At 43.3% G+C, this 21,778-nt stretch overlaps 1 protein-coding gene across 2 annotated transcripts in view; it reads right to left on the bottom strand.

The window, feature by feature from the left end:
- The window catches only part of LOC115576597 (uncharacterized), a 34,151-nt gene extending 14,186 nt beyond the window's left edge, over positions 1-19,965 (bottom strand). Inside the window, exons 1-14 of one of the 2 annotated variants that reach the window (XM_030409124.1) lie at positions 17,731-19,965; positions 16,778-16,987; positions 14,981-15,147; positions 14,764-14,792; positions 13,737-13,769; positions 11,763-11,809; positions 7,384-10,437; positions 6,091-7,274; positions 5,633-5,794; positions 3,984-4,042; positions 3,815-3,835; positions 1,446-1,699; positions 540-601; positions 223-457 (exon numbers count right to left, since the gene is read on the bottom strand). In XM_030409124.1, the coding sequence (XP_030264984.1) occupies positions 223-457; positions 540-601; positions 1,446-1,699; positions 3,815-3,835; positions 3,984-4,042; positions 5,633-5,794; positions 6,091-7,274; positions 7,384-10,437; positions 11,763-11,809; positions 13,737-13,769; positions 14,764-14,792; positions 14,981-15,147; positions 16,778-16,987; positions 17,731-17,827 (5,614 nt within the window). In that variant the 5' untranslated portion in view covers positions 17,828-19,965. The remainder of the gene's footprint in view (positions 1-222; positions 458-539; positions 602-1,445; positions 1,700-3,814; positions 3,836-3,983; positions 4,043-5,632; positions 5,795-6,090; positions 7,275-7,383; positions 10,438-11,762; positions 11,810-13,736; positions 13,770-14,763; positions 14,793-14,980; positions 15,148-16,777; positions 16,988-17,730) is intronic. The other variant, XM_030409125.1, reaches the window with a different exon arrangement.
- Positions 19,966-21,778: the final 1,813 nt, after the last annotated feature.

Here is a 21,778-nt window from a genome sequence, read left to right as displayed (position 1 = left end):
ATTTCAGCCGGATAAACACAACCTGTCTGAGCATTAATAACACTCGTAAACTGCCTTAAAATTAAATTTTTGGGTTTTATTTTTGGGCATCGGTCACTGATGAATTAGTGCTGGAGCTTCGATTTGTGTTGCAACCAAAGGAACTACAAATCTGCCAACTTACACGATGAGACCGTATAATGATCTGATAATAGTAAACACAGTCATTGAACATTTACTCACTCTCTGGTGCCACTTGCTCCAGGTCGACCGTCTTCTCTGGGAACTCAGCAGCAGGTGGAGGAGCTGTGCTCTCATCAAACATGAAGACGTCGTTCTCGCTCACCACTGCGCCCTGAGGACCTTTCCACTGGTCGAAGGGGTCAAACAGGAAGTCATCTTTCTTCAGGAAGACGTCAGTGCTGTCAGCCTCGTGGCTCGGAGCATCGGGAGGCTTCTCTGCAGCCAGGACGTTGTCCTGAAAGAGTCAACAGACGTCTCTTCTGTTTCTAACAACAAAAGTAATATTTAGTCTTTTCTTCTCATTCAGTTGAACTCACCATGTTGTCGAAGGTGTCTGCCGGTCGGCTCGTAGGTTTCACAGCAGGTAACAAGTTCTCCACTGCAGAAGAGAGTCAAATCTTTTAGAATAATCATTGACATCTGTTGTCATTCAATGGTTGATGTATTGGTTAATTGTGAGGAGATTTCCTGAGGTTTCACTTTCCAAATCTCAGCATCACTAGAGCTTTTACATCATCATCACATCTTAACTCAGAATATTTGAGCTGGTAAACGTTCAAGGCCCTGGATACGGAGGCCGAGAACGGCCATGGATTTCTCTTCTTTTTTATGCTATTCTTCTTTTTTATCTCGCGATAACGAATGATTATGTCGTTATCTCGATATAACAAAGGTTGTTTTCTCGTGATAACGAATTAATAATGTGTTCGTCTTGATTTCAACCTACAAGAGCTGCCACGAACGGCTTTGGTAGCCACTGGCTGTAGCTGTAGCCTGCCAGTAAGTTACACTTTACGTTAGTTTGTTTACTTGACTGGGTTTGTTTAGGGGCTACCGGTTAGCAGGCGAGAGGCTGATAAACTCCTATCTATCTGGCTGCTTCAGCTAAGATAACGTAAATGTAGGCTAACGTTAGCTTAGCAATGTAATGTGAAACATAATTAAATGTTTATTAATTCATTTGATAGTACAGGAATCACGAGATAACAGTCCATAAAAAGAAGAAAAATCCATGGCCGTTGTCGGCTTCCGTACCTGGAGACTCAGCTCAGGGTGAAAAGAACTGACGGGTTAGCTGATTTGGAGTTATCAGGAAACCACAAACATCACAAAATATCTTAACTAACCATCAAATAATAATAATATCACCATCAAATATTTTTTTGTTTTCAGATATTTTATATTCAATCAAACCAAACAAAATGAAACCTGGACATTTGTACCGTTCTCCAGCTGCAGGGAGTCGGGCTGCGTCTCCAGTCTGCTGTTGGTCATGAAATTGTCTTTGTGCAGAGCCTCAGTGATGTAGTTGCGGAAGTCAGTGATGGTGTAAACGACGGTGGGTTGCTCAGCGGCTCCAGGGTAATTCTTCTCCACCAGGTTGTTCTGCAGAGAGATGAAGTCCAGCGTGTCATTGGTGATGCCGCTGCTGTCGACCTCCAGAGTGATGGCGTAGTGTGCCAGGACCACCAAGCCCCTGAGAGAAGAAGAAGAAGAAGAAGAAGAAGAAGAAAAGAAGAAGAAGGATTTATTTTTGTTCAAGATGCATTTTTCAAGAGTCATTAAATCTGTTTATAACCCGTATAAGGCAGAATGACACCATACTCAGATGATGTTTTCATATTTTTATGAAGACATGGCACCAAACATTAACAACTCACTCAGACCATACTGTAAATTAAATGTGAAATACATGAATTAGTAAAAAGTTTCAACCATCCATTCCTTTAGTCAGCCATGTTTCTGCCTTTATTATTTCTTTTACCAAATTTCAGAGGTGTTGAGGAAACGTTTTCCATGTTCATTCTGTTACCAACTACAGTTTCAAAGTTCTTTTTCAGCTTCTTTATACTTCCACACATTATACATATAAATGTTGCATCAGAGCCAAACGTATGTAGAGTTTACTTTTGATATTCATGCACTTTTTCTATCAGATCAGACTTTTACTTGGTTACTATTGATATGTTTGACTTTCACTTCAACATTTTAACAAAGAGTCTCTATTTTTACTCGAGTGTGACTGTCGGGTATTTTTCTAAACAATGCGTCATTATTTTATTGGAAATATCACATTTTTCGTTCTATTCACTGGCTGTAATATCAAATTCAATGGATTTGTTTCAGAGATAGATATTTCATCTGTGTTGACCTCAAAGTTTCCTATTTTTATGTACACCTATTAAGTCTGTTTTTCACTGAGGTCAGGACCTTTGAATGACAATTTCAACCTGTGTTCATCTACAAACACCTGACTGACATCTGTTCATCTTGTCTGTCACTTCATCTTTCTGACCTCAATCCTTCACTCTTCACTTTTTCTTAGCGTTTGAGAAAAACCAGAACCTGAGGATTTTACAACCGGATCGTCTTTCAGCTTGACACTCCAGGTTTCATCCTGCAGCTCAGCAGAGTTCAGGTGAGTTTAAGAGCCTCTCTGAGATCACAGAGTGAAGTTATCGGTGCGGTCAGACTGTTACAGGGGGTTCCTGGACGGAGGGGGAGCTCACTGAGCCTGCCGTAAACCTTTAACGGTAATCCTGCGGCAGCTGCAGGTGGCCAGCGAGCAGCGAGCGACTCATCCCACTTAAGAGCTGGTGACTATTGTTAAGGACATTAAGTGGAAATTAGAGCAGAGGAGCAGCAGAGCTTGACAGCCAGGTGAAAGGGGCTTTAAGAGAGGAGACGCTGCGTGAGGACACGAGGAAATCCCTCACAGACTCGTTCACACTCCAGACTCTCTGAAACCAACAAGCTGAAGGCAGCATGGCTGCAGCTGGGCTTGTTTTCACTGTTATTTTAATTACTCATTGTTTGGTCGATAAAATATCTGAAAACGTTTAAATGTTTTGAAGTCTGTGTGTCACCCACAGCCCAGAGATATTCAGAAGGAGGGAAGAAACCGGAAAGTATTTACATGTAACAAGCCGACATCAGAGAAGAAGACTTAAGTTTCCTTAAATGATGACTCAGCATTGAAACTGCCAAAGTCAAAGCTAAATCAATAAATCATCAAATGGCTCATCAAAAAAGGAAATAGTCCATTAAATACACCACAATTAATCTTAATAATATATATTGCCATCTATTAATGTATATAATGTGACAACATTATATTTCCATCTTTATTTGCGTCTGTATTTTTCTGTATTTGAATTTAGATCAAATCTGTTTTAGGGAGCGACACTGTAAAAAAGAATGTTAAAACAAGTTACTGAAGCGAACGGTACGCCTTCAAAAAGGAATCATGTCGTTCTTTTTGTTCTGCCTCATCCAGAACAGAAAACAGCTGAATTTCCCATCAGGCCGTGCTCACTAAAGGGATGGTTGATTCTCTGCAGTAAAGTCACGGGTCGCCAAACGGATTGATCAGACGGTTTCAGAGCTCTCTGGATGAACTCAGCGAGATCAGGACTGAAACATGCTTTAAATGTTGAAGAGAAGCACAAAGAGCTGAAGCAGAAACATGAAAATCAACGAAACCAAAGCGCCAAAGTGCTGTCTGTGAAGCAGAAAGGGGGAAAAGGAACCAGGTACAAAAAGTTCCAGAACCAAAACGTTCTCAAACAGGAGAAAGGTTTGTGAAACTCACCGCTCCAGGTCCTTCTGCGGCCTGAAAACAGACAGAGAACATCACAACATACATCAAATTCAACCAAAATGAAGGCTCCCACTAATATTTCATTTTATATCTCCAAACATGTTCAAGAATAGTGTGGACAAACAGAACAAGAAGTAACTTTACTCAGAACAAAGCGTACCTGAATTCCACGATGTAGACGTTCTTGAAGCCTGGCAGCCTCTGGAAGGCGTCTTCAATCTGGAAGTTAAAAGAGAAGAAAGACAGTTTAACGTTAATATTGAATCATTTGTAGCTTTTCAAGAAGCTCAAGAGTTGAACTTTCTCGACTCAAAATATTAGCCCAACTTTTTTTTATCAGTTTTATGTGGATAACAAGAAACATTTCTCTGTAAAGACATTCAGTGAGGCGGCTGAAAACATCAGATCATCATTTACAAAAAGAAAATGCAACTACTTTCATACTTGAATCACTGAGAACAAGAACAACATCTTGAGGACTTTAAGGAAATGAATCACAACAAAACAAAGACGATTAATCTCAATAAAAAACACTAAAATCAAGACATTCTTAGTATTCAAACATGTGACGGATATGTTCATTTTGTGTGTTCTTCCACCGGCCTGCTGTGACACAGACATGAATTATGTTAAATGAATTTAGTTTTTCTGCTAACGTCTTGAATTTGTAATAAAAATCAACATTTTCAGCTGTCACTGGCCCGTGGCTGCACTCCTCCTCCTGCTGTTTCTATTAGCCCTGTTATCCACTTCATATTCCCTCATTAATGACCCTGACCCCGATATCCAAACCATAAACTGGCTTCCCGCGTCACTAACAGTGGAGCAGAGCCTGAAAAGCTCCCAGCGGTACGGGAACACACCGGCGCTCTCTGCTTTCCTGGCACGGCGTGTTTTTCCACCAACTCGCAGTGAGTCACTGCTCGTATTCTGTATGTTCTCTGAAGTTTTCCAGCTCTGTTTCTGCCTCGGCGGGTTGTATAGCCCAAAGCTGGCAGGGCCGAGGAAACTGAGCTTTAAAGCGTGAAAATCCTTAATGCGTGAAAAACAGGCGAGGCCTTTAAACCAGAGCCCAACTCCTGAGTCTGCAGTTTAAAGGAAACCACAAGCAAGTCAATTTGGTAATGAGTGTGCATCCTGGACGTCAGAGAGGAGTAACAGAGGAGAAATGACAGAAAGGAGTAAAGAAAAGGAGGACGGGAACCACAGCGATCACAACACTTGGCTGATAGACCGACCACAGCTCACTGCAAAGTCTTTTTCTCCAAAAGAACATGATGATCGTCTCCTGCAGAGCTGTGGCTCTGTTGCCTGATGCTAACGGACCGAGGTCAGGGAAAACATTTCAGTTCATAAGTTTAACCTCTGAGATGATGTAATAACTGTTTACATGCTGATACTCATCTGCTAATTATCCATATTTCCACAAAATGAAGAGGGAGCCTGAAGCCTTACCCAACAAAGTGTATGCTTAAAAATGAGTAAGCCACCATCAGATCACCATCACCACCATCAGGTTTATCCGCTTTACAGGAAATTACGTCGGTTAACTACATCTAATGAAGTGGCTTTGACATTAGGGGCAAAAATATGAAATCATCGTTTAGAAAAAGCAAAACAGAAGTCCTGCCTCAGCCAGGAATCAAACCTAGGACTTTCTTTCTGTGAGGTGACAGTGCCAACCACTAGGCCTCCATGTAAAGAAGATGTATTCTCCGTGTGTTTACTTCAGTCCTCAACGTTTACCGTGCTTTAACGTGGGAAACTCTCCTGGTCAACATGTTCAGACAAGTGTAAAGATCATCTCACCCTGCGAGTTAAGTGTCTGGCCAGTTGCTGGTAGTGGAAGCTGCCCGGGTCTCTCAGACCGTCGTTGTAGGTTTCTCCTCTCAGCTTGATGCTCAGCTCCACCACCTGGTCCTGCAGGGGCCTCGAGGGCCACAGCAAGGTGTCATCTATCTCGTTACCGATCTGTGCAGGGAACACGTGTTCAGTATGTTTGGTAGATTATTGACTGATCATCATCAGTTGACATCAGCAGAACCTTCTATGATGGTTTTTGTATTCGTTGTTTATTCATTTATTTAATTCCTTTTTTTAAATGTATGCATTTATATGTAGTTAGGGGCTGGGATTAGATACATTCACACTTCTTCCTGCTCCTTTTGACATTAGAATTGCCTGTTTTCATGTTCACTACTCTTCTGTTGGTTTGTAAGGAAAAACAAAATAAAGATTTCAATCAATCAAAAACCTTGTTTCCTTACCGAGTTCTCCTTCTCATCCTCCAGCCCAAAGCCGTTGTTTCCAAGTATATCGTCATCTATATCAAAAGGCCTCTCTGTCAGATCAGGGAAGTTTCCATTGTTGTACTCCACTGCTTGCTTGGTTGTGGCATCTACAGAGGCACCGGGGGTGGGTTCCTCAGTTTGATCCACTGCAGTGCCTTTGGCACTCTCTGCAGTGACTTCCACAACAGTGTCTGGGATGATTTCATCAATGGACTCAGATGTGGCTTCTACAGGAGTATCTGTCATGATTGCATCTGTACCTTCAGCCGTAACATCTGAGGCGATACCCTCAACTTCTGCCTGGACAACCTGGACACTGTCCTCTTCAGGGGAAACCTCGAGGACGGGCTCATCAGTGGGCTCTTGGGTGACCTCAATTTTTGTCGTTGGACCTTGATGTGCATCAGTCACAACTTCAGGAGATGTTTCACCTGGAGCCTCTGGGACAATTTCTTTCTCAACTTCATGATAAGATTTGGAGTCTGAAGCTTCACTTCCAGACTCCACCATATGTGTAGGACTCTTTGTGGTTTCTTGTGGTATTTCTACCTCAGAGTCTCCTGGATGTTCCACCATTACCTCTGGTTCAAGAGTTTCCTCCACTTCAGTCCCAGGCACTAAACTCTCTGTGTCTTCTGGAACAACAACAATAACTGGAGTGATCTCTTCATCAGACTCTGGAGGGGTTTCATCAAAAGTCTCTGGGACTTCTTCTTCTGCAATTTTTGCTTCAGATCCGTCTGCTTCTGGTTCGGCAACAACAACTCCTTCCACTGTTACCACCTCAGAAGCTGCCTCTTCTTCCTCGCCTTCTTCTTGTTTTTCATCTCCAGACTTTATGGTAAGATCAGGTTCTGTTTCTTGTGTCGGTCCTCCAGTAGGTTCTGTCTCTTCTGCAACTTCTTTTACAACTTCTGGTTCTTCAGCTGGTTCTCTGGTGGGTTCTGTCTCTTTTGGAATCTCCTCTTGTACTGGCTCAGGTTCTGTATCTTCAGTGGTTTCTTCTACAGGTTTCTCTTCTTGTGCTGGTTCTCCTGTAGGTTCTGTATCTTCAGTGGTTTCTTCTACATGTTTCACTTCTTGTGCTGGCTCTCCTGTAGGTTCTGTATCTTCAGTGGTTTCTTCTACAGGTTTCACTTCTTGTGCTGGTTCTCCTCTATGTTCTCCATCTTCAGTGGTTTCTTCTACAGGTTTCTCTTCTTGTGCTGGCTCTCCTGTAGGTTCTGTATCTTCAGTGGTTTCTTTTACAGGTTTCACTTCCTCCTCTATGTTCTCCATCTTCAGTGGTTTCTTCTACAGGTTTCACTTCTTGTGCTGGTTCTCTTGTAGGTTCTGTATCTTCAGTGGTTTCTTCTACAGGTTTCACTTCTTGTGCTGGTTCTCCTGTAGGTTCTGTATCTTCAGTGGTTTCTTCTACAGGTTTCACTTCTTGTGCTGGCTCTCCTGTAGGTTCTGTATCTTCAGTGGTTTCTTCTACAGGTTTCACTTCTTGTGCTGGTTCTCCTGTAGGTTCTGTATCTTTAGCTATTTCTTCTATGGGTTCCACTTCTTGCACTGTAGGTTCTTTATCTTCTGTGGTTTCTTCTACGGGTTTCACTTCTTGCCCTGTAGGTTCTGTATCTTCAGTGGTTTCTTCTACGGGTTTCACTTCTTGCGCTGTAGGTTCTGTATCTTCAGTGGTTTCTTCTACGGGTTCCACTTCTTGTGCTGGTGCTCCTGTAGGTTCTGTATCTTCAGTGGTTCCTTCTACGGGTTCAAGTTCTTGCACTGTAGGTTCAGTATCTTCATTGGTTTCTTCTATGGGTTCCAATTCTTGTGCTGGGGATCCTGTAGATTCTGTATCTTCAGCTGTTCGTTCTATGGGTTCCACTACTTGTGCTGGTGCTCCTGTAGGTTCTGTATCTTCAGTGGTTCCTTCTACGGGTTCAAGTTCTTGCACTGTAGGTTCAGTATCTTCATTGGTTTCTTCTATGGGTTCCAATTCTTGTGCTGGGGATCCTGTAGATTCTGTATCTTCAGCTGTTTCTTCTATGGGTTCCACTACTTGTGCTGGTGCTCCTGTAGGTTCTGTATCTTCAACGGTTCCTTCTACAAGTTCCACTTCTTGCGCTGTAGGTTCTGTATCTTCAATGGTTCCTTCTACGAGTTCCACTTCTTGCGCTGTAGGTTCTGTATCTTCAATGGTTCCTTCTACGAGTTCCACTTCTTGCGCTGTAGGTTCTGTATCTTCAGTGGTTTCTTCTACGGGTTCCACTGCTTGTGCTGTAGGTTCTGTATCTTCAGCTATGTCTTCTATGGGTTCCACTGCTTGTGCTGTAGGTTCTGTATCTTCAGTGGTTTCTTCTACGGGTTCCACTGCTTGTGCTGTAGGTTCTGTATCTTCAGCTATGTCTTCTATGGGTTCCACTACTTGTGCTGGTGCTCCTGTAGGTTCCGTATCTTCAGCTATTTCTTCTACGGGTTCCACTTCTTGCACTGTAGGCTCTGTATCTTCAGTGGTTTCTTCTACAGGTTCCACTTCTTGTGCTTGTTCTCCTGGGGGGTTTGTGGACTTCTCTGAGGGTTCTTCCGTGAGTTCTGTTTGTTGTTGTGATTCACTTGTGGATTCAGATTCTGTTGCAGTTTCTTGTACTAGTTCTGCTTCTTGTGAAGAACCTCCTGTAGGCTCTACTATTTCTACACTTTCTTCTGCAGGTGTTGCATTTTCCGTTCGATCTGCTCTCTCTTTCTCTACAGGTTCTACAGGTGCCTCAGGTCTTTCTTCTGCACCTGAAATTGCTTCTCCTGAGGCCTTAATTGTTCCCTCTGTTTCTTCAGTCATCTCATCAACTGTCTTTACTGGCTCTTCTTGATTGATTGTTGTTTCTATCACAGCTGGTTCTAATTCTGCTGTTCTGGTATGTTCCGCAGTTTCTACTCCATCTTCAGGAACTGTTGCCTCCTCTGTTTCCTCTGCTTTTTCTACCATCTCCCCTTCTGCCACAGTGACATCTTCTTCTGCTGCTGTTTCATCAACAACAATCTCACTTGTCATATCTGTCTCTGGCGTTATTACCTCAGCAGATTCCACTTTAACAGCAGCTTCAGTTACCTCATTTATTTTTACATCTACATCTGTTTCTTCCTTCTCGGGTGTGACCTCCTCTATTGCCTCCGTTTCACCCTCAGTAGTATCTGGTGGTGCCTCCTCAGTCACATGGGAGGAGTCTTCGTCTTGGTCATCTACAACCGGCTCAGAAGTGTCCTCAGCCTTTAGTTTGTCTTCTGGTGCTTTGTCCTCACCAACATCTTTACTAACTTCTACTGTTATCTTGTCTGTTGTAGTCAGAATGGAGCCTTGAGAGGGAACCTCGGCTTCTATGTCCAAGACAGATTCTTGTTCTGGAGTCACACTCAGAAATGTTGCAGCCTCTTCTTCTGAATCTGGTTCTGTTATCAGAAATACAGTTGGAGTGGCACCTGTGCTGACTTTTGTTTCATCATGACCAACGTCTACAGCAACCTCTGAAGGATGTTCTGCAGGCGGCTTCTGTATTTCACCTTTAGATTCTTCAAGAACTGCTGCCTCAACTAATACAGGCCCTGCCGGTACTATTTCATAGATAGACTCCTGTGAATCCTCAGTGTGTTCCTCTATTATGTCATCAGTCAAGGCTACATCTGAGGTGATATCCAAAGAAGCGTCCACAATGACCTTGACAGTTGTCTCAGCAGCAGGCTCCAGGGATACTTCCTGCCCTAATTCTTCCAGTGTGACAGCTTCTGTAGCAGATATTATTGTGGGCTTTGCAAGGACCACAGCAGTAGCTTCTGTGATGACCTCTTCAGCCACGGCCTCTGAGGGGGGCTCCTCACCTTTTGGGGAAACCTTTTGAATCACCTCAGAATCACGTACATCCACATCTTCAGGAATGATCTCTAGGATCTTGTCATCTTTCACTACAGTCTCCTCCTCTTCTGTTGTTTCTGGGACAGTTTTGTCTTTCTCAACAATCCCATCAAAGACATCCAGGGTAACAGAGTGAGGAACCTCTGGGGCAGCCTTCACAGTTTCCTCAACATGTGCTTCTTCAGACTCTAAGGGAACCTCTGCGTTAGTGACGACCAACAGTGGACTCTCTGAAGTGATACCCCCTCCAGTGTAACCTGACGTTGCAGGTTCAGGGGGCCCCACAGGAATCTCAGGTGAAGGTGTTGCACCTTCATGAACTGACCCTACGGTTGCAGAGAATGGAGGGGTCCAAGCAGTGACCTCAAAGCCTGGTGGGAGGTCATCCTGGTCCATTGCGATTGTCTCCGATCCGATGATGACAACACCTCCCCCTGTCAAAAGATAGATAAAATTCCATGATTGAGGTAATAGAAAATCAAATAACTTTCATCTGTATCCCAGCCATGAACTCTGATTGGTTAGCCCACGACTAACTCATCTTTCACATCTATAGAAAGTCTGTAAAACCAGAACTCTCTGATGGCACTTTGACATTGCAGGTCACTTAGTCCACAGAACAGGAGGGCCGTCTGTAGCTGTGATCTCACTAACCCTGATACGTGTCCTGCAGTAACTCACGTCTACATCTCTGCTGCTGGCCCTCCATCCAGCCTCCCTTCATTGACCAGACTGCTGCCTGTAAATAGGCTTACAGATCTATTCTGAGAGCGGAGCGTGTGACGGAAGTCAGCCTCCTGCACCCACTCCGTCCTCACGTAAGACAGATTTGGGTGTAAGGTGAGGGACTGCAGCTGACAGTGGATGTTAAAACTCATACAGACATTAACTGTTGCTTTCAACAACCACTGTTTTTGTGGGCGCAACCCATCATGAGGTCATAAAAGACTTTGGATGGGTCACTGAGCGGTCGTTAAGACGACACTATAATCACCTGCTGTCAGATAAAACCCCTTAATGAAATAGATTATCTGCTAACTGACTGAAGTCTTTACAATTATCAATTTTACCAATTGTCAAACTTTAAAAGCTTCAGGTCCAACATTTCATTTAATGCATTTCAGGAAGGCTTACTGTGAAATGTTTTCTCTTAAAGCAACAGTTCACCCAAAACTGCCTGTAGTCCACAGAACAGTTCTAAAGCTTCACAGTAAAACGGATTCTGCTAAACAACTGAAGCAGCTGTGACTTGATTTAAAACAGAGATACGTGAACAAAAAACTCAAAAATTTCATTAAAATTTGCTTTTAGCACTCATTTGCAGTGAACTCATGGATGTACAGATAACTATCACTGGATTACTGTAATACTGTATAAAACTTAAATGCATGATTTTTCTAAGGCAAGTTCTGCTCATGTAAGGAGAGACTATGAAGTGGTAATCTCTTAAGATCAGGTTGTGATGTGTTCTCTGCTGCAGACTGTGATCACAGCAGACCAGCTGTATGGAGACATCTGATGTTTTACATTAAGTCTCAGCTGCTTCAGTTTTGAAGTTTTCAATGTCAAAATCACATCAATCAAGTCATATCTGTTAAAATGATGAGGAATCCATTCATCCTAAATTTCTCCTTTGATTTGAGCATTTTAAAAGAAAGAGTAGATCATAAAGTTTATATCTTAGTCTCAAACTGAAATGGATTAAATTCTCTCTGTTACTGGACTAAACATGAACAGTGATCTTCAGGTGTGAGGTCACCTTGTAGAGTCGCCGACTCTCCTGTCTGGACGGTCGATGTTTCAGAGCTGTGGAAAGACAAGAAGACGATGTTAGAAAACATCGTCCGATTTATCTGAAGAGTTTTCTGTAACAAAAAATCCTGTTTTGATTTTCCGCCAGTTTAGATTAACATTAAAGAATGAATCAGTATAACCATTGTTTTGAAGTCAATCAATTCATCTGCATTAACTGTTTTTTGTTTCTTTTCATGATCAGGGAATGAACACTGCATCCATAACTGTAAAGACATTGTGATTTAAAGGTTATGAAAGCAGCAGTGTGTTTATGGCCAGTGGAAACAGGTTCATGTCCAAATGTGGTGACTGTAAGTTAATCAATCACTACTTTCAAGCTGGTTGCAGAAGAGTGTTTTTGTCAGTAAGAAAGAATTACTTCAATATTTTTACTTCTAAATAACTGGAGCATGACATTTCAGTTTGAATGCTGGATGTTGAAAAGCTGACGCTCGACTGCATCACTGGCTTAAAAACTTGATTATTTCCAATGATGAATGAAAGATCTGGAATATTTCAAGATTTGTTGAAAAGCTGAGCCCGAATACGTCGTTTGATCATGTAAAAAATGGATCGACTGGAAACCAAAGTTCCTTTTAGCACACAAGAAGTTTAAGATATAAAGATTTTACAGGACAGCTATTAATAATTCATGTAGTAAATCAATGATTTTTAAGCATTACAATGAAGTTATTGATGTAATGCCTCGTTTACACAGTTTTGTCTTGTTCCTTAATAACAGACATGCGACTCCAAGTGTTCAACGCAGAAAATGCATTTAGTCCGGATGTATTAACACCACCGCTAACGTGAGAGAGGAACTAATAAACCAGACACCAAAAATTCAAATGTATTTTGTTAAAAGACATTTAAACAACTAACAATATGCAAGCATTTTATATGCTACACAGCTAGCATAGCACGCTACTAATGTTAGCTAAATATGTCGTTAAACTTTGGTCAAGCGTATGAAGCCTCTTGTATTATTGTTTCAGAAATCCAACACTGAAAAAAGCAAATAAATTAAACTGTGAATTAATTATTTTGTTAATAACTTCCTCAAAATTCTGCCACAAAAGTGCACATTTATTTACACAGTTGAAGAATATTATAGAGAGAAAAATAAACGATTAAATGGAAGGAGTTTTGCGAACACATCGGGGATCGTGGAGGTTCTCATGGATCTAATGGACTTTGGGTTGATGTAGAGCTGCGTGGAAACGAGGCGTTAGTGGCCAACCAGGCAGAATCATCAGCACAATGGATTCATGCACTGCTGAGCAAAAGCAGACTGTAGCTTGTCTAATGACTGTTAAAGTGGAGATTTCACCTATTTTACAAGGTCTTTCATGTTTGTGCTTCACATCTTAAATCTCCTAAAAGCTGATTAGACAGCAGGAGAAAAGGACCTCAGACAGTCAGCAGAGTCACGGCTTCTAACGTTCTCACAGACACCAAACTAGTTCCAGTCTCATTCGCTGTTAATGACAAAACATCTGCAAATCCTTAAAATAGTTGGCATTCCCTTCTAAAGTCATTAAAATACAGCCATTGGGCAGAGGCACTTTTACAGTGCGCGTTAACAGAACCACAACAAGCCAAACAAAGCAACACAACAAGCGAGCATCTCGTACACAAACAGGCTCGAGTTCAGCTGCTCGCAGTCCGGCTGGGTGAGCAGCAAGGCAGCAAGGCAGCAAGGCAGCAAAGCAGCAAAGCAGCAAAGCCCTTCTCTGTTTGTGAGTCAGAGTCATTACACTTCTAAAAGTGTCCTCCTAGTTTTAATGCAGTTTTAGAATATTTGCCTGTTATTTAATAACCTCAGCCTTTTGATAAATGCACCAGGTCGAAACTGTTGGTACGCTTTGATTCAGTTCCTGACGAGCTGACTCCAGGACAGCCTGGGAGGGAGCTCAGTGTTTGGTGTTTTCAGGCCTACCTGCATGGAGGAGGGCCTGAGGTGGTGGGCACACTGCAGCAGGTGATGAAACACAGCACAGGTGTCAAAACACAACCACTTCATTCAGAACACAGAGATGTTGCTGCAAAAACCTGTAACAGGTCACTTAATGTGGTGTCCCGTCTGAGCAGCAGCCTCCTTAAAACACGTCAAACAGTGGAGAGAATATTTAACCAGTGACAAGATTATCTGATGCTGTCTCGGAGACTCTGGTAGTTCTGAGCCCAGCTCAAGTGTTTGTCCCGGGTTCTGCCCTGAGAAGTGGTTCAGAAACCACCTCTTCTGACAGGACCACTGCTGACTGGACTCTCGGGTCGTTTATTCAGTAAAGTCTGTATCTGTGAGTCCTTTAGTCTGGTTGTGATTAGAGGATGAGAGAAACCCTCTTTGTCTCCTCAGACTTTCTGGTTATCTCCAGGTCTGCATGGTCTCAGACTTTTGGACCCGTCTGTACATCACAAAGAACCACATCTTCAAAACAAGGAGGGAAAATCTGTCATTAGGATAGAAATTAACTTGTTGACTTCTCTCGACATTAGTGACATTAAGGTGCAGCTCTACAATCCAGAACACTTTACTGGATTATAGGAAATACTTCATATTTGATCTGTGTCTAGCAGATTAATGATAACATTAGAAGGATTCAAATGACAGAAAAACATTTTGATACACTGCTAAATGTTTTTTTTATATCATTTCTTAAAAGTCATTTACTAGTTTCTATCTTTGAATTTGTGGTATGCTCTTAAACTGACCGTGAAGATGTCTTTTCTACCTAACAAAGAGAGGGCACATTCTAAATATTCAAACGTTGTTAAGACTGTTTCATGAGGTTCTGTCTGACCCGACTGTCAGAACGTGTTTTCACGCGTTTTAAAGGAAGAAGATTCAGAGACGAGACACGTCACTAAATGACTGTTAAATCAATATTGAACAGGTTCATGAACACCAGCACAAGAACACAGGAACATGTCACTTTCTAACACAACAAGAGTTTTACACTGACCTGTTCATCGTAGCCGCCATGGCGACTCTCTGAAAGACAGCAACACATCGTCAGCAGAGAAAATCACCACCGATTACGAGTGACACCGACAAAAACACAAGAACAAATCAATGTTGTCACTTTTCCTGAAATATGAAACAAAGCGGGCAGCGTGCTCATGTTGCTGGATGTAGTCATGCAGACATCATCATGAAAACTTAACGATGGTGTTACTCACACTCTGGATCAGACTGCTGTGCTCTTCTGATTTGCTGAAGAAGCTGCCGATGTCCTTGACGCTGACGGAGTCGTCCATGCAGCGCCCGACCCAGTCCTGGTACTCCTCCCGCTCCGGCAGCCGGTCCCAGAAGATCTTAAAGGCTTCCCACACCGTCTCCTGACACACTGAAACACACACACAAACATATCAGGAAGTCCTGAGCATGAGGAAGAGAGGGTCCCTGTAAAGTGCCGAGCTGTCAGGCTAAGGGTTCTCACAAACACAACAAATATGACAAACTGAATCCAGTTGTTTTCTCCAAATAAAAGTGTGAACATATACATTAATATTTCTTTAAAAGGACACACAGGTGATGTAATAGAGAAAACACGGGCCTGTCAGTAACTGTGCTGCATTCAGAGCTTAACGACTTATTTATAGCCGACCAACAGCAATGTTACCCTGCAGTGAAAGCTGCAGCTACGTACTGACAGTCCTGCTAGCTCAGCCTCAACACGGGCCGAGACTTTCTCAGGTGTCCTGAACTGTGCTTCCACTCACTGAGATTTTCTCCTTGAAAAGATGATTTTATGTAAATCCAACTCAGATATTATCAGCAGATGTTGTTAATAGTTTCTGGTCCTGTTGACATGAAAGTGACTGTTTGAACAGAATGTTTCCACAAAGCTTCATGTGCAATATCGTCCACTGACAGTGTGAACACCAGCTCTGGGACAAACACACAGAAGAATTTAGTGTGGACCCGACCAGAACTGGAGGGAATGTCATAAACATCAGCTGTTAGGAGAACGTGGTGAACAACATGACAAAGAACGCTGGTTGAATGTGGAGAACGTTTAACTGGTATAATCACACGTCTGTCTTCATCTGTGTTCAGGCCAACAGGAACTCAGTAACTGCAACTTTCTATTTAAAAATATACTTAATAACTGAAACAGTGTTGAACATTTGGCTCAGTGCAGATGTTTGTTCTTGGATCACTGACTCTTCCGATCAAACTTAAGGATTCTAGTTTTGGTGATTTTCATGTTTTTCAGATGTACCTGACATAAAATCCTGCTAATCCTCAATCATGTTTTTTATTTATTTGAGCAAAAACACTTTTGTGAAAAGAACTGAAGACTTAAGATATGGAAAAAGCAAAGGAAGGAGATAAAAACCGACCGAGGACACGTTGTTCAGCCACAAACACATTAAAACCACAACATCACATGTGAAGGGTAAAACTGTAACATGAGAAAAGAAAGTGAACTGCACATCGTCACAAGTGGTTGTTTTGTTTTTTGGAAATGAATGAAAATGTCTTTTTCACATGTGGATTACAGTTTACAAATGTGGAAACAACACTGAAATCTCAGAAAACAGAATTCTCATCATGTGAATTTAATCTTAACACGAAAGAGAAAATGTGGATTAGAAATTCCACCAACGTGTGACGTGGGTCACGCAGAGTGATGATACTCTACAGTGTGTTAGAAGACGTGGTTAGGTGGTTGAATCCTGAGTGTGAGGTCGTGAGTTCAGACTCTGAGGAGCTGAAACAAACGAAAGCTTGTTTGTAGACGATGTGACTTGTTAAGAAGGTCGTGTTGTTGCAGTGAATCTGGCTCTGCTGACCTCTGACCCCTGCGGGGTCGGCTGCCTTTAATGACAGCAGACTGTCAGTTTAAGCTTGTAAGTCCGTTTGAACAGGAGCTTCAGTGAAACACCTGAAGAGTTAAAGAAACACGTGGACAGAAGGGAATTTCTGCTCCAGTGAAGAGAAAGAAGCAGGAAGCTGAAGGGAACACGTACCTCGGAGGTGGAAGTAGCTGAGGTGGTTGGTCACGGCCTCGTCAAACGTCTCCTGAGCGCAGAGTTTCACTCCGCTGGGAAACAAGACGTTCCTTTTTCTCCGAGTCAGAGCGGCGTGTCGTCTGTACAGAAGCTGAACCGAGTCCAGCGACGACTCGCCCACCAGTTCTCCGCCCTCCTCCTGATCCACGCTCAGGCCACCGGTACCAACTACGACCCAAAACCACAGAACTCTCAGAGACGCTCAGTCAAGGTGGCAAAGTAACTGAGTACACCAGTCTGACTGTACTGCAGTACTTTTACTACACCAGTCTGACTGTACTGCAGTACTTTTACTACACCAGTCTGACTGTACTGCAGTACTTTTACTACACCAGTCTGACTGTACTGCAGTACTTTTACTGAGGTTAGATACACAATGCAGGACTCGTGTTATCAGAGTACTTTACTTTGATGTTCCTGTACTTGGTTCAGCCCTGAGTGGCAACAGATCTGTTAATATGTCAATACTCACATAATAATAATGTTATAATAAAGGTATAATGACATTATAATAATGTTATAATGACATTATAATAATGACATAATAATAATGTTATAATAACATTATAATAATGACATTATAATAATGTTATAATAACATTATAATAATGACATAATAATGTTATAATAACATTATAATGATGTTATAACAACATTATAAGCAGGTTATATGAGGTAGAGGTACAGACCTGTCTCCATGCACATGTATCCTGATACCCACATAATAATAATGTTATAATAAAGTTATAATAATGTTATAACAACATTATAAGCAGGTTATATGAGGTAGAGGTACAGACCTGTCTCCATGCACATGTATCCTGATACCCACATAATAATAATGTTATAATAAAGTTATAATAATGTTATAACAACAATGTAAGCAGGTTATATGAGGTAGAGGTACAGACCTGTCTCCTTGCACATGTATCCTGACAGCAGCAGGGCTGCCAGCGCCCACAGCGCCCACAGCGCCCACAGCTCCAGCTTCCCACACTTTCTGGTCATTCTCAGAGAATCTGAACGTCCAGCTCGGACTCTTCCCAGCTCGTCAGCGGCTCCTGCTCGCGGTCATCCATCCACCAGGTCGCTCGGCATTGGTCAGAATGGAACAGGACACACAGTGGACGGGTCTAGTCCGGAGCTCGGGACGGTCCTGACGCGGCGTCGCCGGGCTGCTCTCAGGTGAGCAGATGGGACTTTGCGGGGGAGATTTTTTCTCTTTGCTCTAATCCTATTTGTTAAGCTGCTGGAGTGGATGAGTGTCAGAGCCGCAGCGCTCCAGAGTAACGGCTCATTGTTGCTCAGAGGAAATCAAACAAACAGGACGATTATGTGGCGCAGAGAGACGACACGCAACGTTTCAACGTCCAGTCGCACGCAAGAACCCTGGAATCAGTGCTGGAGCTCTGCTGGAGGCAGGACGGAGGGACTCCACCTGCACGCTGCCACGCAGACTCACACCTTCATCTCCCAGGATTCACCTGTGCAGCTGAAGAGAAGAACCTACACGTCTTCAAATCTCCTTCAAATAACTAATAAATAATTACTAACTGTTTAATAACACACAATGCAGGCAGATCTAAGTATTACAGCAGGAATAATATCTAATCACATTAATAATGTTTTCAACCATTCTGCCAATCACAGGCTGTGATGATCATCAAAGTTTGACTTTGATGAAAATTGTGGGTTTTTTAACTAAACTTTATTTACTGGAAGTTTGTTGGTTGTTGTTGAGATTTGACCCCAAAATAAAATAAAAATCACAATAAAGACATGAATTAGCAGCTCCTGACCTGTGAACTGACCCGTGCACAGCAGGAACCGTTTTACTCTCTTCACCAAACATCACAACTTACAGACCACAGTCACAGAGAGACGCTCACGAGGAGGACGAGCCCCACTGAAAGACTCAAATACACAAAATAACACAACAATAAATAAAAATGAGATGTTCAGACGCAGTCGGAGCATTTTTTGGGCTTTGGATTGAGCTCAGGTTGAATCAGAATCAGCCCAGTTCACAGTTGGAGGTGGCGAGAAGCAGCCAGGTGGTCGTCACGGCGACTGACCTGGTGGATTACCTGAACGAGCTGCAAGGTCACATTAAGCCTCAAAGGTCAGAGGTGACAGCGAGGCGCCACCTGTGTTCACTACATCAGTGCAAAGGTGAGCAGCTGAACAGATACAAAGACCAGAGGTCACATGGTCAATATCATCATCATCATCATCATCATTATTATATTCATTAATATTATTGTTGTTGTTGTTGTCGTTATTGTTGTTATGATTATTATCGTTATTTTTATTAATCCTTCAGTATATCAGACAGGGAGATACGTGGTTTCTATAGGACAGCAACAATATTTTGTTTTTCTTTGGTCAAGAAAATTTTAACTGCCAATAAAGTTCATGTTTATTTTTACTTGTGATATTTTCAAAGATATATATTTATAAATACATACTCATACATGTTCTCATGTGAGCTAAAATGTTGATTTTACATGTGAAGTGATAGCAAACCTTAGAATTAGAAATTCCCCGAGGAAACACTTGTGATTGATAACGACAAGTGACAAAAATGTCTCAATAAAAACTAGAATATGAGTTTTAATTTGAGGTGCTGCTGAATCGTCAGCTGACACTGTGGTTCTGTTAGGATCCATCTGAACCTTCACAACAAGCCGAGCAGCTTCACTCGGGAGGTTTTCTATAATTAAACTCATCCTGGTCCAGACCGGACCCCCCGCAGCTGCACACCGTCAACAATGGCAGACATCTTTTATTGGATAATGGGATTAACGAAGCGAGAGCAGAGCAACACGAAACCAAGACGGCAAGATTCTCATTCCACAAACGTCTCAAAGTATGTTTAACATGAACGAATGCTGCGTCTGTGACTGTAAATGTTCTACTTTATTTTCTCACATTAGAACTGTAGAAACTCTCCTGTGTCCTGGACCGAGGTGGTTCTACTTCAGTCGGCCTCCAGCAGAGACTCAGGATCAGTTTTCTGTCTCGAGGACTCAGATTATTTTTGGGAAGCGGGATGAAGACTTCATGGAGAGACTAAATCTGTCTAATCTTCACCTCCCATCGTTCAGATTACACAAATCTATGGCTGCTGGGGCAAAACATGACCTCCTCCCTGTCCAGGGCCACACTGGCCCCGGACCAGCGCCACACTGGCCCCGGACCAGGGCCACACTGGCCCCGGACCAGGGCCACACTGGCTCCAGACCAGGATCACACTGGCCCCGGACCAGGGCCACACTGGCCCCGGACCAGGGCCACACTGGCTCCAGACCAGGGCCACACTGGCCCCGGACCAGGGCCACACTGGCTCCGGACCAGGGCCACACTGGCTCCGGACCAGGGCCACACTGGCCCCGGACCAGGGCCACACTGGCTCCGGACCAGGGCCACACTGGCTCCGGACCAGGGCCACACTGGCTCCGGACCAGGATCACACTGGCCCCGGACCAGGGCCACACTGGCTCCGGACCAGGGCCACACTGGCTCCGGACCAGGGCCACACTGGCCCCGGACAAGGGCCACACTGGCCCCGGACCAGGGCCACACTGGCTCCGGACCAGGGCCACACTGGCTCCGGACCAGGGCCACACTGGCTCCAGACCAGGGCCACACTGGCTCCGGACCAGGGCCACACTGGCCCCGGACAAGGGCCACACTGGCCCCGGACCAGGGCCACACTGGCTCCAGACCAGGGCCACACTGGCTCCAGACCAGGGCCACACTGGCTCCAGACCAGGGCCACACTGGCTCCAGACCAGGACCAGGTAAGGGCCACTCTAAGGCCAGATCGGGGCCAGTTCAGGAATCAGATAGATTTGGATAATTTACCCTTTATTTAACGGTACACAGACTCAAGGTGTTCCTGTAATTGTGTATGTATTGATCAACACGACATCAGTGAAGACAGACGTGCTTAATTTATCTTCATCTGTTAAAAGCTGATCACATGTTGAGTTACACCAAACATATAATTAATAATCATGTTTACAAAACGCAGAGTGACGAGTTCAACCGGTATGTTGAACAGTGTTTGCTGATCAATAATCATTGTTAAACTGATCAGTTAATCACGACCAGTGTTGGTGTCTGCCTCCAGTCTGAGACAGTTAATGAGCTGTAAGCTGATTGGTCCTCAGCAGGGGGGCGGGGCAGGGGGCTCCTCTAAACCCCGAGAGATTACCACACACACACACACACACAATCACAAAACCAATGAAGTAAATAATTCATGATTAATTAATTCTGCCTTGTCAATATTATATGACTATATATACCAGGAAATGATTTGTAGATTTTCAGATTCAGATGACTGACAGAACTTTTTGCAGTGTGAAGTTGCGACTCTGCTTCTTGGTTTGAATCCACATAATTAAGTTTGAGAAACGTATAAAGAAGTGTTGCTCTCAGGTCGTCACAGTGAGTTCACTCTAACGCTGCACTGGTGTCTCACAACGCTCTGGAAACAAAGTTGGAAATTAAAATATTCTCGCTGCAACAACAGATTTAGTTTGAAAAGGTTTTAGGAATCAGTCACAGACAGAATGACGTGATCAGATGCAAATAATCAGAACGTTTGTAGATTCAGAATTTGTGTTCTGCCATCAGTTACCATCATCGCTGTTTCACTACGTTCTCCAAACGTGTTCCCGTGACAGCGCCCTCTAGTGGACGCATCATGACTCCTGTCACTTCCTGTTTCCAGGACAACAAGGTGCACGAACACTAAGGAAGGTCTCATCCAGATGACTCGACCTGGTTGAGCTCAGGTCTACACCCGAGTGACTGGAGTTTCTGTCTGCAGAAGCTGGTTTTGGAGAATCTTCACATGTTGGATCCATTAAGGAGCCTTTTGTTAAGCCTTTTGTCTCCAGGGAGCGACAGAGGCGACCGGACGGATAACTGAGATAAAGTCAAAGCTTT

The sequence above is a fragment of the Sparus aurata genome, chromosome 24, assembly GCF_900880675.1.
Source record: "Sparus aurata chromosome 24, fSpaAur1.1, whole genome shotgun sequence".
Taxonomy (NCBI): Eukaryota; Metazoa; Chordata; class Actinopteri; order Spariformes; family Sparidae; genus Sparus; species Sparus aurata.
Note: the sequence above shows the minus strand (reverse complement) of the source record. Positions and strands in the feature narration are given on the sequence as shown.